At 39.5% G+C, this 14,815-nt stretch overlaps 1 protein-coding gene across 2 annotated transcripts in view; it reads left to right on the forward strand.

Annotated features, from left to right (window-relative positions):
- The window catches only part of si:ch211-186j3.6 (neural-cadherin), a 302,735-nt gene that overhangs the window by 247,580 nt on the left and 40,340 nt on the right, over positions 1-14,815 (forward strand). For both annotated transcript variants that reach the window (XM_034874840.1, XM_034874848.1), the window contains exons 32-33: positions 1,778-1,944; positions 12,182-12,446. In XM_034874840.1, the coding sequence (XP_034730731.1) occupies positions 1,778-1,944; positions 12,182-12,446 (432 nt within the window). The remainder of the gene's footprint in view (positions 1-1,777; positions 1,945-12,181; positions 12,447-14,815) is intronic.

Consider the following 14,815-nt stretch of genomic DNA (forward strand, 5'->3'; position numbering starts at 1 on the left):
GCATAAGTATACACACCCCTATGTTAAAATACAGGGGGCATCAGTATACACTCCCCTATGTTAAAATACAGGGGGCATCAGTATACACTCCCCTATGTTAAAATACAGGGGGCATAAGCATACATACCCATATATTAAATTCCCATAGAAGCAGGCAGATTTTTGTATTATTAAAGGCCAGTTATTCCATGGGTCCAAGATACTATGCATCCTGATAAATCTCCCTTGGCCTTTGGAATTAAATTAGCCTCACATAATCACATACCGTTCACCATACCTAGAGATTGGCATGGTGTTATTTCAGTTAGCCTAATAGCTGGTTTGATTTGCATTGAGAGATGATTTTATGGAAAGTACCCCATGCCAATCAGTTGCTATCTCTGCATTCTATTCCCCAAGATGCTTGGTAATATCAGCAAGAAAGAGCATCTACAACAAATTAAGAAAACCGCTCAGAAAGAAAATACTCTTAGTTTTTTTGTATGTCTCTAGGCTGCTCACCTTGTGTGTGTACGTGTACACAATTCAGCAGTAAGCCAACCCCCAAATGAATACTGGAGTCAGGATATAGCTTTCAAGCTCATCATTTACAGTGTGAATAGGAGTGAAACTGTAGAACATAAACAAAAATATACATAAACCGAGATGCACAGTCAAAGTATACACTGTTATATAAACTCTACATAGCTACTGTGCATCAGTTGTATATTGATTTAAGTATACAGTCTACTTGGCATGCAGTCAAGCTGATAACTTACTAACGTACAGTACATGTGGTTAATCTTACGATTTACTAATTTACAAAAATAAGGCTTAGTGAAATATTCATTGCAAAAATAATGTCCAGATATTGTTCAGTGGTCTGTGCCAAACTAGTACTTACAGACGATGCTTTCAAAGGCATAAACAAAAGAAGAATTGCAGCAGATGATATACGGCTGCATACTAAAAACTAAAATAGCCGACTTCCTGTTCTGGGTCAAGGTGCATATCAAACTAAAATAAATTTAAAGGGCTGCTAGGGGTTAATTCACAAACCTGAAGACAAACCAGTCTCAGTTGCCTCAATAATTCAACCAGGGATTTAATAAATTCCCCAGTTTCACTACCGAAAAATACATCACCAGTGTCTTCTGTTCTGAACAACATCTAAGAAAGGAAAGTAGTATAATTTCCAAATGCATGGGGGTATTTTGATTTAATGTCAACGAAATACCACACAAACAGCTCTGAGGTCTTGATAAACACAACAGTAAACACAAGATGGAGTTTTGACAAGACATGGCTTATATGTTGCATATTATATGCCTAGGAGTAACCCAAAATGTGCGATTTCACAGTTCCTTCAAGCAGGATTTCAAAAGCCACTCAAATTCATCAAAGTTGCACGGAAAAGAGACAAAGAGGTAGAGGTATGGAAGCGGTAGATGGATGAAAATGTAACTTGCACTTGTTATGAGATGGAAGAATGGCTTGGTTCTGTCTGGCTGGCATGCACAAAATCCACTTCTGGGAAAACGGGCCTAAGAAAGAAGAATCATGCATAACCCCAGCTAAAGTATTCATATTCTATCATGTGTATTTTGCATATTCTGTCCTGTCCACATGGGGGGGGCATCTCTATTTGGATAAAATGTTACATGTTGCATTTCAAACATTAATGTGTTTATTAATGTTTATCGTGTTTATTCTCAAAAGTAGCACTATCAAACTGATATATCTGTGTGTGTGTGTGTGTGTGTGTGTGTGTGTGTGTTTGTGTGTGTACCAACACCAGAGGTCCCAGAGTATTCCTTTGAAGGACACAGTCATGCACACTTCCAGCTGGCGTCCCCGCTGTCGGCGCGGAGGACATGGGTTCAAGCCCTGGTTCGAACCCGCAAACACAGCAGCATCATACTCAACCTGATCTCGAAGGAGCAGAGCGAATACCTACGGCTAGAGGTAAGACTACACTGTGTGTGTGTGTGTGTGTCTGTGTGTATGGGGGGAGGGTTGACTGTGATAGAAAGTGAAAGCTTGTCTCCTCATTTTCAAAACTCTTTATAGCAGTATGTGGGTTTAATTGTATATTTTTCGTTGTGTGCGAAAACAGATCAACTCAGTTTTTGAATATTTTTCAATATATGTGTGTTCCATCCTGAAAAGTTACAGCAGTCATTTTCTTCAGTCATAAACTGCACTTACAATACGTAGTGTTTTTATTGCTGTCTGGAAAAGCTGCAGATAGGTTCCTCAAATGTTCCTGTCAAAGTAATTAAAGCTGACATGGTTTATCACATTGTATTGCTTAAATAGGTTGAAGAACATACTGCATAGCATTTATACTGAAGGCATATTTTCCTCTTTTCAGAACAGTCCCACATACCGCTCTCATGGCAGTTTTTGAAATGGTGACGTTACTTTGATTGATTTGTTGTTTATTTTGTGGTGTCACCACCAACAGCTGCCGGGAAACAATCTGCGGTCTCTGGGGGACGCAACAACGGGGAAATGAAACGGCTAGGGTGACCAAATAATGTTCTAAATATGACCTATTCTGTCTCAGCTTCAAAATCCAGTGTCAACTAAATATCTCTTAAAACCTTTTTATTGTAATAAGATCAAAAAATTCGGTGTCCATGTGAGCTTTGGGATCTCCAGCACCTTTATTAGACACTGAAACACATGAGCTAGCTTTGCACACGGTGCACTCCGCCCCCCACATGTCCCGACCAGGACGGTACGTGGAAAGTTTTTTTGCAGATAAACTGTGAAGCTGCACTTGCGCTTTGGCATTTTATGTGCAACGCTGCTCCACTGTCTGATGTGCTCCCTGTATGTGCTCTGCTGTTTGATCTGCTCCCTGTCTGATCTGCTCCCTGTATGTACAGTACGTAAAAAGTGGACATGTCCGGGCAAAAGAAGACGTTTGGTCACCCTAGGCTAAGCAGCTTTTACTGCTGAATGTTGTTTCAACACCTGTCATTGGCTGCTCCTTCGTCATTATAAAAAAGAAGGAGTGTAGTTAGCTTTTTTGATTCCTTGCCCGAACACGTTTTACGTTTTTGCGTGATAATCTACTCCCATAATAATCTACTCCAATGTAACATGAATGTGCACCCAGTTCAAAGTGATGTCAGGCTTATAGTGCTTCTTATATGGTGTAATAGCAGTACAAATGATTTAGATTGACATTGAAAGCACACTGCCCGGACTGAATACATTTACTGTATTATTTGGTTATTTGTCTTGAAGGCTTCCTTTCTCCCACTTGTATTTTCCTCTGGTTGATGTGCTCACACTTGACTTGCTCTTTCATATTTGTGTACTTTTTTTACATCCTTTCCACCGCTGACTTACTCTGTGGGATCATGGCAAAACCTACCTGGCCCTTTCCTCTCACCCAAGTTGCAACCACAGTTATTGTTTGAACATTACTGTCTGAAAGGATGATGATTATCCACACCACAGCTGCTGTTACTGTACAATACAACCCCTCCTCTGATCCCTGTCATCCATCTGTCTTTCATTTCTATTCACCCATTCCTACATTTCCTTTCAAATGTCATACTGCGCCTTTATCACAGCCACATAAGGAGTGGGTTCACATCATTTATCCACTATAAATAGGGAATGTATTCCTGGGCGCAGACAGCATGAAAATGTGTGTAATCTTATGAAAGAAAAAAAAACCTCAGTAGAACATTGGAAACCATGCAATGTTCTTTGACAGAAATATACCCATATTGCTTTCTCGGATTATGTTTTCCACTGTAATAGTTCTGTTTGCTTTTAATCTAAGGAAGGAATTAGCATGCGTTACTCTTGGCTGGCTACAAACTCACAATGTGAGGAGCTCTTTTCGGCTTTTTGTGTGTGACTTGCATTCCAACAACATGGTTTGTTAAAGATGTTACATCTCTTTGTCTCCACTTTCCTCCATCCTTGGATTAGTGATTGTAGCATTTTGTGTGTGTTTGTTTTATTCTGCTCTTATACTCCCTATGTGGAAGAAATCTTTTGTCAAGAATGGATATATTAGTAAGATTCTGCTCTATTAAGGCTTTTTGTTGCTCTAATCCTACACGTGGTTAATTAGGTGTTTGCTTTGAGTAATTGTTGATTTTTGACTTCACAGGCATTACGAGCTAACTCCAACATATTTGAACATTGTTGAATATTGATGCAAGGAATTTCATGGTAAACCTGTTGGAAACATATATGCATTGATTAAGTTTAAAGGTCCAGTAGCTTTCAGGGATTTCAGTCGCATCTCACAGTCACACCTCACATACATTTTTTCCCAAAGATGGTTGCTGTCATTTAAGTTAGTTCTTGTCATCTCTGATATTTTTTTAAGTGTTAATTTTTCTGATAAGTTGTGGTTTTATTAGTTATTTGATGCTATTAAAAAGGGGTAAAACGCCATATTTGACAGCTGTGATTGACTCGTGATTGGTTGGATAAGTGTATGGGCGGGACTTTGATACCACGGCTCCCACACTCGATCACTACTGCACAGACTCTGACTCCGAAAGTACAAGATGGTGGCACCCGTATCCTGGATATTTTGGCTTCACTTTTGTACAGTTGGAGAAAGTGTAGACACATTGTTGTAAATAAATAAATATACTTTAAACAGAAAATCTAGCCCGTGATGTGAGACTTTGGCCAATCATAGGTCATTTCAGAGAGAAAGAGAATGCACACTTCTCCTTGATGAAAGCTCTTCTTACCATAGCACCATAAGGATCAGGGCTGCAGCTAATCCCAGGCTAGACAAAACAACTGTTATTCTGTGGACAACTTTTTATACAGTATGCGGGAAGCAACTTGAGGGTTAGTGTCTTGCTCAGGGATGCTTTGACATGTGGCCTGAGGAACCTCAGATTGAACCACCATTCTTGTAATGGAGGGGCGACCACTCTACCTCTGAGCCACAAACCTATTGGATTGGAGAGACTTTTTTGTCATGTATTCCAGTTGATTGTCAAGGAAGTGGAAATTTGCCATCATTCTTTACTATAGCGTCTTTCAATTCAGTTTAATTTTATTTATATAGCAAATCACAACAACAGTTATCCCACCATTCCCACCAAGAGCAAGCACTAGGCAATAGAGGCAAGGAAAAACTTTCTTTTAAGAGACAGAAACCTCGAGCAGCACCATGGCTCAGGGTGGGTGGATCATCTGCCTCGACCGGTTGGGAGTGAGAGAAAGACACAGACAAGGAAAGAGAGAGAGACAGAGAGAGAGAGACATGGAGAATTTTAGCAAAGGGTGTCGAGCAGGAACATGGAGGCTAATAATGTGAACAAAGGTCTTTCAAATGCTCCAGTATTGAATGACAACGCTCTAACTGGCTGCCGCAATGGAATACTATAGGACAAATATACCATGTAAATTTCCATCCACTAAATGAGCTGTTTTGTTGCCACAGGCTCATACTGTTCCTCTTAAGGTCTGACAACAGTATGGAAAGGATCCCTACTGAGAACCTTTTTGTTTTTGTTTAAACAGAAACAGCTCCAGAGTCGCCATCCCCTAACTCACCAGACTCCATTTAAATATCCATACTTTTAGTGTGTATAGAGCCAGCGTATGTCCACATGTAAATGTGTGGTGGAAGTGTTTATGTCAACCAAAGCATTGTTTCTTGGAACAGTGGAAACACATCAGTGGCAAATTCAACTACTTTTTGTGGAAGTAATTGTCCATTAACACATCCTTGCAACGTGTTTCGCCACTGCCGACTGCAGCCGTCTTGCCTAATGTTGGACCAATTTCAAAAATTGTTGTTCTCATCAGTCACTTAGACATAAAAAGTAGTTTCATTTATCAGTTTCTCCACATTGTAGTCAGAAAATATTGGAGAATGTTATTAAAAGTACAGAATGAATATTATTATTAAGAACTATTTAGAGATTAGTCTTCAACTTACTTTTGTAAACTTAAAAATGTCGTGTCTTGTATGAACTTGATTTGTATCATACCTTTCTTAGATAAGGTTTACAATGTACTTCACAATTATGATATATTAAACAGAGAAGATTATAAAAGCTAATCTTAGTTGCACATGCAGGGGAAAAAGCATTTGTATTTGTTGTGCATGTGTATTATATTGAGAATGCTACATGTTAAGTTCTGTAAAGGCAGCAACGCATGTGTTTTAACCATCTTCATCAGGGTGTTTCCTCACAGTGAAAGGGACCAATATTTTGGCAGCCATGTTCAGCGAATAATCACCAGCCAATTAATATGTACACACCATCAGGAAAAGCATTAGCATTTTGCATAAACAGAGTAACAACAAATTATGTTATAAGCAAGACAATTTTACTTTTCACACTTGATGTTGGTGTATAGTTCTCCCCACCACCACAAAGAACAACACCGCATGTGTGGTAATTGGCAGTATTCATTACTCAGTGGTCACTTTATTTAGTACACCTGTATAGTTCAATCCATTGCAATTCAATGCACCAGCCTTGCCGTAAACTCTTAGCTAATTATTTTCAGTTTTGTTGACATTGTCATAAAGGTGTAAATAATATAAGTTATAGGCGGTGTTGTACTGTGTTGTAATGTGTTGTAAAGGTGTTGACTACTTTATATTTTTATTATTAATGTCCTCTCCATTTGCATGCATACGGGGCACAGCATATTGTAAACACCTTTGAATATAATGCAGTCCTGTACAACACCATCACCACACGCTACAGTGTGATGTCGACGCTTGAAGGTCCAATGTGTAGGGATTTCTTGAGGTCATATATCGCGATCAGTTCTTTCGCAACACGATATTAAAGTACGTATCACAGCTACGGTAGCCGTTACACATGACTATCTAATGCAATCCCTGGATTGCTCTAGATAGATTTTTCTGTCCCCAGAGTCAGAACTAAACAGGGGGAAGCAGCGTTCAGTTTCTATGCTCCTCATATCTGGAACAAACTCTCAGAAAACTGCACGTCCGCTGCTACTCTCAGTTCTTTTAAATCAAGGCTGAAGACCTTTCTTTTTGGTACTGCCTTTCTTTAAACAATTGTTTATTTTTCTTACTGCACTGTAACATTTGTTCTTGTATTTTAGACCGGTTTTATTCTATTTGAGCTTATAAAACATTTTTAAGTGCTTCTAACTGCTTTTACATGTGTGATGTAAAGCACTTTTTTGAATTGCCTTGTTGCTGAAATGTGCTTTAGAAACACAAATACCTTGCCTCGCCTAGATGGTACCTAATAATGTGGCCAGTGAGTGTTACTGAAGCAGGACACAGCCTGATCTCGTACTATACATTTTCCAAACGTTGCAAGGGTGCTGTCAGTGGGTTCAGGTAGGATCTGGGGGGACAGCATGAATCTGAGCTTCCACCAATCATTATAAAGTTCCTGGGAAGCTCCTTGCTATGCTGGGGGAAATATGCAGCTTGGGAAATGGTGTGTCACAGGCTAACACTTGGGATAGGAGTGACAAGAGCAACCCTTATGATATTGTTAAGGTGCATGCAATACATATGCACACAGTAACTACCTTTGGAAAACTTTGTTTTTGGTACTTTGGGTACTCTTTGCCCTTGCCACTTGATTCCAAATCAAGTAAAAAAGCTAAAGGGGATAATGGTTTGATTCAATCAGGAGATACTATGTTGCTGAAATGCAAAGGTTTGTTGTACATATGCATAAAATTAAATGTACTTTCTGAGATTGGACTTCATGTTATAAAATAATGTTTTAAACGGGTAGAGAAACAAGACATATCCTGGCAAAGACTGGACCTAAGGAGTCAACGGGAGCGGTCTGCCTGAGGAAGAGCGAGGGTTCTGTGGGAGAGAATGACTGGAGGTGGAAGGGGGGGAGGAGGGTTGCACTCTTCGCTGAAATGACAGCTGACAGCAGCATAGGAAACAGATTCATAGCAGAGATGTAATGCTTTGATTGGCTTTGAATTTCGTGGCTTAGTCTTATTGGTTTAACTGAAAAGTGACCGCCTCAACCCAACTGATCAATTTTGGAAGAGAAAAGGAAGTCTTGCTGAAAGAATTTGCGCTGAGCTTCATAAGTCAAGTTTGGTAGTTTGTTTCTTCAAACCAAAAGTAGCAAGTCATGGCTACTGCTTGTCTAGGGGTGATGACTAAAAATGCATTGATTAAAATAAGCCATTAAAACCGTGCCAGGATAGAAGTCACTTTGCTATTTTACTGCTTCATTAGGTTCACTTTGTACGGCTCATTTGTTTTTACAGGGCAGATTACCTTGACTCGGGAATGACAAACACATATTTTTCAGAATGACAAACAGGACAAAAAGTAGCAAGTGCACAGCAGGTGAATTCAACCCGCAGGCACGCATACTATTCACAAAATATAAAATAAAAAAAATGTCCTGTAATAAAGGAAATACATAATGATGTACTTGGGTTTAACTGTATCTTATTTAAAGAACATTGTCTCAATTTTCCCTGTATTTGGCACTAAATTGCAAAGTTTTTTCCAGGTAACTAGGAAATTATTTGTAAATTATGGGAAACTTTCCTTTAACAAACACATGGTAATGTGTGTTTTAACAGAGTATTTACCATAAATTACACTCATCTGGCTAAAGGCTGGTAAAAATTGAATGCACTTCCATTTCCCCGACAGCGTATGTTTTTTTAATTTTTTTTTATAATGACCAAATCAATGTCAAGTCTCTAAATCAGAAGACTGCAGGTCATATCTCTAGAGGTGGGAAAATATCTGTTGATTATTGCTTTTAATGAGCATAATGTACGGTTTAATTTCCCAAGTATATTTTAAGGTGAAGGAAAAATCCATAAACCAGTTCTCTGTTAGCATCCCCATTATTTAGTCATGGGATGAGGTCAGATTAACACATCTGCACGACATGTCTGCGAGGCTGCAGCATCGCCAGCAGTCTGCCACGGGAAGCCAAACTCTCCCTGCAGAGGGACTATTTACACAAAGATAGAGTCACACACCTTCAGACACACCTAGTGTATGCCGCTTCTGCAAAGACACGCACACATACACACCCTTGAACCTATTTGCTCACACGCCACCCAGGGAGAGAAGCTGGAGCCAAATTGATCTGCTCTGTTCAGCTTTAATTGGGGGTAAAATCAGATGGCTGTGAGTGTGTGTGGTTAAAAAGCACTGCCCCAGTGGATCTTACATCTAATTAATACTTCATCACAGAGCCTTGAAATGAGCCACGGTACTCCCACTAAACAACTTCGGAGCCATCCAACACTTTACCCAGATGCTTTATTGGGGGGGGGGGGGGGGGGGGGGGGGGGGGGGGGGGAGTGAGTGAGGGAGGGAGGCATGGATGGAAAATGGAAAGATAGGTGGAGGAGAGGAGCTTTATGTGATGAAGACTGATGGAATAAAAAGAGACAGGGAAATTGGAAGAGAGATACGGAGAGCTGACAAGTAATGGTTGGTTTGTCTCTTTCTGCCAAATTTCTCCCTCAACAAACTTGCTTTGTCTTTATTATGTTGAGAAGGCGTGGGAGTGTTAATGGTAGCCACCAAATTCTCCTTTCACACTTCACACATCTCTCTCTCTCTCTTTCTCTCTCTCTCTCTCTCTATCTCTCTCTCTCTCTCTCTCTCTCTCTCTCTCTCTCTCTCTCTGTTTCTCTGCCCTTCTTGTCTCAGTCCTCTGTTTACGTGGTAGCGGTGGCAGAGAAAGATGGAGGGGAGAAAATTATGCACAGTGGGACACTTGGAGGAAACGGTTTGAAATTGAGATGAGGACGACCCACCCACCACCCTATTCCTCTTTAAAATGGACTTTCTCTCTCTTTCACACACACACACACACACACACACACACACACAAACAGAAAAACACAAGCTCGTGGATTTGTTTTAAATTAATATTGATCTGTGATTAGCATCACACCCACGCAAAATGGAACCGTTTCAACCCCAGAACTGAGAGCAGAAGAAAAGAGCTTGTCGTGTAAACATGTGGGTTTTTTTCTCTCCATATTCTCACTTCTCATCCATAAAGTCTTTCTATCATTCTTTCTCCCTTTCCCCACATTCTTTCCTCTCCCCACCGACAGCAGGGCATGTTTGTACATGTCGTCTGATTGCAGTGTCAGCTGCACTTGACCAGAGCAGTGCCTCATTTAAAATGTATTTCTGGCCCTAGCAACAGCATATGACAACAAGTTTTTTTCCCCAGTGTGATCATGTTATAATAACACGTGTTGCTACTGCTTAGCAGACAGAACTTTGGTTTGGAGGTGATGGTTAGGCTAGAAGCTATATTCTGTTGTTTTTGTGGTTTCATATTCACTTTTGTTCTATATAAATAGATAACACTGTCATAGAATTGTGGAAATATCTCTCATATCTTACTTATTATTTATTATTGACTATTTACTCATCATTCTCATGTCTCACTTATTTATTATTTACTATTTACTCATCATTCTCATATCTCACTTATTATTTATTCATCATTCTCATTCTCATTCCCTATCCCAGAGCTGTTCATAATGGTCATACTGTTCATATTGTATTTTAATAACATAATACTATTGATTCCAGCATCCTTTGCACTGTGCTCCACAAATTAATAACTATCATAATTCACTCCTGCATACTTTGCACTCTTCATTGCACTCATTGCCCTATTGCTTCTATATTGTTTCTGTTTAGAGTATGTATATATTAGTGTGTATATAATATTTGGTTGTTTTGTATGTGTAAGTTCATTGTGAGCAACAATGTTTCAAAGAAATAATCCTTGCATGTGTCCTTATACCTGGCATCTAAAGCTGATTCTGATTCTGAAATATCCTTTTACTATATGGGGCTTTTTTGTTTTCCCTATGTTTGCTAATCTCTAGGGAGTTGATGTGCCTTACCGGCCAAATCGGCCTATTGATCCAGCCTTTTACCAACCGAGTAAAATCTTTTTTTTCTTCTGATCCCCAGTTTACCATATCCCCCTGTTTACCCTCAGTGCTATCTTGCCATGTACGGGTAGATAGTTTGATTTGATTTGCTGAGGTTTAAAGATGCGCCGCTGATGCTTCCGCCACTATCATCAAAACAAAGAATATCTTTTTGTGTGACTCAAAGCGTTAAAAAAAATCATTCTGCTCCAACACAGACAGATAGCATTCGCTTGTTTCTAGTTCATCATAATTACCGCATTTTTAATGACTACTGCTATGTAAAACATTGAAGATTATAAGGGATGCTTTTAATCTTTTTATATGCCGAGGGTTATGATGTTTGTTATTCATGGTCTGTGCCCAAAAATGCCACAATAATCAATTTTCGACAGTGCTCGTGTAAAGTTCAAGCAGGACTTTCCGAGCTTTGTGACCCACTCTGTTCTAGTATTGATGTGTCGCTGTGCTGGGCCATGAACTCTAGCACACAGCACAATGCCGGTAACCATGTTACCCAAAGTTGGCTAGGCGTACAAGTTTTTCATGGCCAACTGCCAAGCCAGCATTTAGTATGGAACTATGACTATGTTTTAGCAGTGTACGTATATCACATTGTAATAAATGATTGTCCTGAAGGTGAGCATTGATTGTGATTGTGATGTTAGCCACGCTTTAGACAGGTAGCCATGGCACTGCAAAACATTTAATTTGATTTTGACCTATTTTTCTCATGGAAGACACAAAATGCTTACACAAGCTCAGTCTTAAAAGGTACATGCTTTTTAGTTGTCTCTGCGCTTTATTAAAATGTCTGCATGATTCATAGTAACAAAGGTTATAAAAAGCCTTGCTCCTTTGATGATGGAGGAAGCAATATTAAGAAGAAAATGCTTAACACGAGAAAGGAAAACTTACAAATGTAGCTGACTCAACAAATGCCTGATATGGCTGCTTTGTTTGTGGCAAACATCATAATTATTAACATGTTGATCAATATTGATATCACGATCAATTATCACAATTTCCCATTGACTTTGAAAACATCATGCGTTCATTAAACTTGATTAATGTCTATTTGACAGTGGATTTGCTTGAACTTTGACTAATAAATAATCTTGTTTTCATAATTGTTGGATGCCAAAATCCTAATTGAAAATCAAATTTAATCAGCAATATCCCATTTATGATAAAAAGTTGTCTCACAAAAATCAATTGTGCAATTCCAGACCAAACATCTGAAGTAAAGTGAATCTGAACTCATACTACGTGTCCTCCATTTAAGATCTTCCAAGGCCTCCTCTGCGTTTTCTACAACCTCGGGGATGGGGACTACAACCTGACCCTACCCACCTATCGCCTCGACAACGGTGAATGGCATGAGGTCTTCCTGGATCGGCATGACAACGAGATGATGCTGCGACTGGACGGTGGCGGAGGCCAGCGGCAGATCACAGGGTCGCGAGGCCGAAGCCGAGAAATCATCATTGACCGCACAGTGGTGATGCTGGGGAACACCTTCCCCGCTGGAACCAACAAGAGCTTCCAGGGTAGGGGTAGCACCACATATCATACATACATCCACACAGCCCAAAACAACATCTGTGATTTGTTATCAGCGTTAAGGCCTTTACACACCAGTGGCATTTCTTTCATGCAATTAACAGTTGTTTTTGTTTCATGAGTATTTTCACACAGACTACAAATATTAGGAGGCTATAAAGGAATGTCATCTTTTTTTGGAAATAGTGTTTAGAGTGTTTGGAACTTTACTCCTTTCAACCTTGACATAGGCACCACGTACCAGATCTACTACTTCTGTTCTTCCCTTTCAAAATAAAGTCCTAGACTGCATAACGTAATATGTTTTTCTGCCGGAATGAATATTTCCCGCTGAGCTCATTACTTCTTTGTGCTGTTTATTCTTAACGCTGCCAGTGTGTTAAGGCCGTTAGGTTTATCCTTTGACTTTGATTGACAGATTTTTAAACATTTTCATTGGTGCTTAGCTTCACTCTGTGCATCAGAAAAAACCTTCCGGTGTTAAGAACAGCAAATGAAGGAATGAAGGTTTTCTTGAATTGGATTTGCTGTACCGTGAGTCCCAAAGCTTGGAGCTGTCGGGTTCGCCTGCATGGGAGCAGCTGGAGCAGCTAGAGGCTGAAGGACAACTTGTTAAATGGACAATAAGTTATGTATTGTCAATGTGCCAAAGCGCAAAATAACACCAATACCAGAAACCACTTGGGCAGGTGCTGACATTTCTAACAAAACCTTCTCAATCAGGACTTCAGGGAGTCTGATTTGCCATATGTGGACAGCTGCCGCTGACTATTCTGGCACCCTTTCTAAGATCCTACTCTATGAGTCACAACTGTGCAATATGTCCAGATATTTTTTAGTAATCATTAATGAAAATATGTAGTGATGTTATCATGTGTACATTGAATAATGGCATTGTACCTTACTTTACAAACACTAAAATATCAACTTTATTTTTTTCTTTTATTCTAGAATCAGCGTCACTAGTGAAGATTTCTGAGCTGCAGTGCACTAATATTCTGAATCTGTCTGAATGTTCACAAGTCTGTGGTTTTCCTCACCTATGTTGCTGTTTTTCACTGTTCTTTATTCGGATATTCACAGTTGATTGCATTGAATCAAACTGCTCCAACTCTGCTTGACAAATACATTTGAATCCTACCTTTGGCCCTTTGCTGCATGTCGTCCTCTGCCCCCCGTTAATCTAAAGCTATTGTAAAGGCATTAAAAGCCCTAAAAATAAAGAAAGAAAAAGAAAAAAGTTAACATCATTCCTTTAATCAATAGGACAGCTGTTGGCAGGAAAGGGGGAAGGCAGGCAGCAAAGGGCCACGTGTTGGAATTGAACCTTTGCCACTGCTGTAAGGACTGAACCTTTGTACATGGGTTGCATGCTCAACAAGGTGAACTACCAGAGCGGTTTGGAAAATAACACTATTTTCATGCAATCACACCTTTTACAAGCACAGGCAAAAGAAAAGAAGCTGAAAATATTGATTATTGAGACTGCAAAGAGCAGAACAGGAAAGGCGGATTTCTACTTTGAGTTGCAGATAATGTATTCAAACACCCGTCTGGAGTCACAGCCAGTTCACAGGCTTGAACGTGTATAATCAACAGGAAAGCCAAGCTATAAACCATACTGCTTCAAGACTAATGATGCACTTTGGATAGTAACATAAATGCAGCACCTGGTTGTTACTAGGCAGTTTGGTGGTCAGCAAAATGGTATCCTAAATACTGGTTATAATGGTTAAAATGGAAATAAAATGAGACCAATTAGACTCTTTTTTCTTTAAGATACAGTACACAGACTTGTAAATGTATTTCAACATAGTTTTCTCTCGATAGACAATTAGATAAACAGAGGGGATCACACAAAGACAAGCCAAATTGCTGGAACTTTTTTTTTGGTCTTATTTCTAATGGGTAGATTCGGTGGCGTAAACCATTCCAATAATCATTTTGTTTGTTCTCATCCTGACACTTTTGTACAGAACAGCACTGTTAGATTTACTTTTTAAATGGCAGGACAAAAATAAGTGATTGTTCCACTCATCATTCATGCGTCTTTGTTTTAAAATCTCAGGCAGATGAATGCTAGGCTGAAATGTTAAGGTAAACTTTTTCCTGTAGTGAATAGGAGAAAGGTCATGACACATAACAGTAAAAATCCTCCTGAATGTCCCTCTCAGTGCAGAACTGACAGATTATACAGTCTGTCTGTTTGGGATTATACTGTGTTATTATTATTGTATTATACACCACCCAACCATTAATCAGGCTGTAACATACATACACATATGTGTTTGTGTGTGTGAGTGAGTGAGAGAGAGAGAGAGAGAGAGAGAGAGAGAGAGAGAGAGAGACAGAGAGA

The sequence above is a fragment of the Etheostoma cragini genome, chromosome 1 (assembly GCF_013103735.1).
Source record: "Etheostoma cragini isolate CJK2018 chromosome 1, CSU_Ecrag_1.0, whole genome shotgun sequence".
Lineage (NCBI taxonomy): Eukaryota > Metazoa > Chordata > Actinopteri > Perciformes > Percidae > Etheostoma > Etheostoma cragini.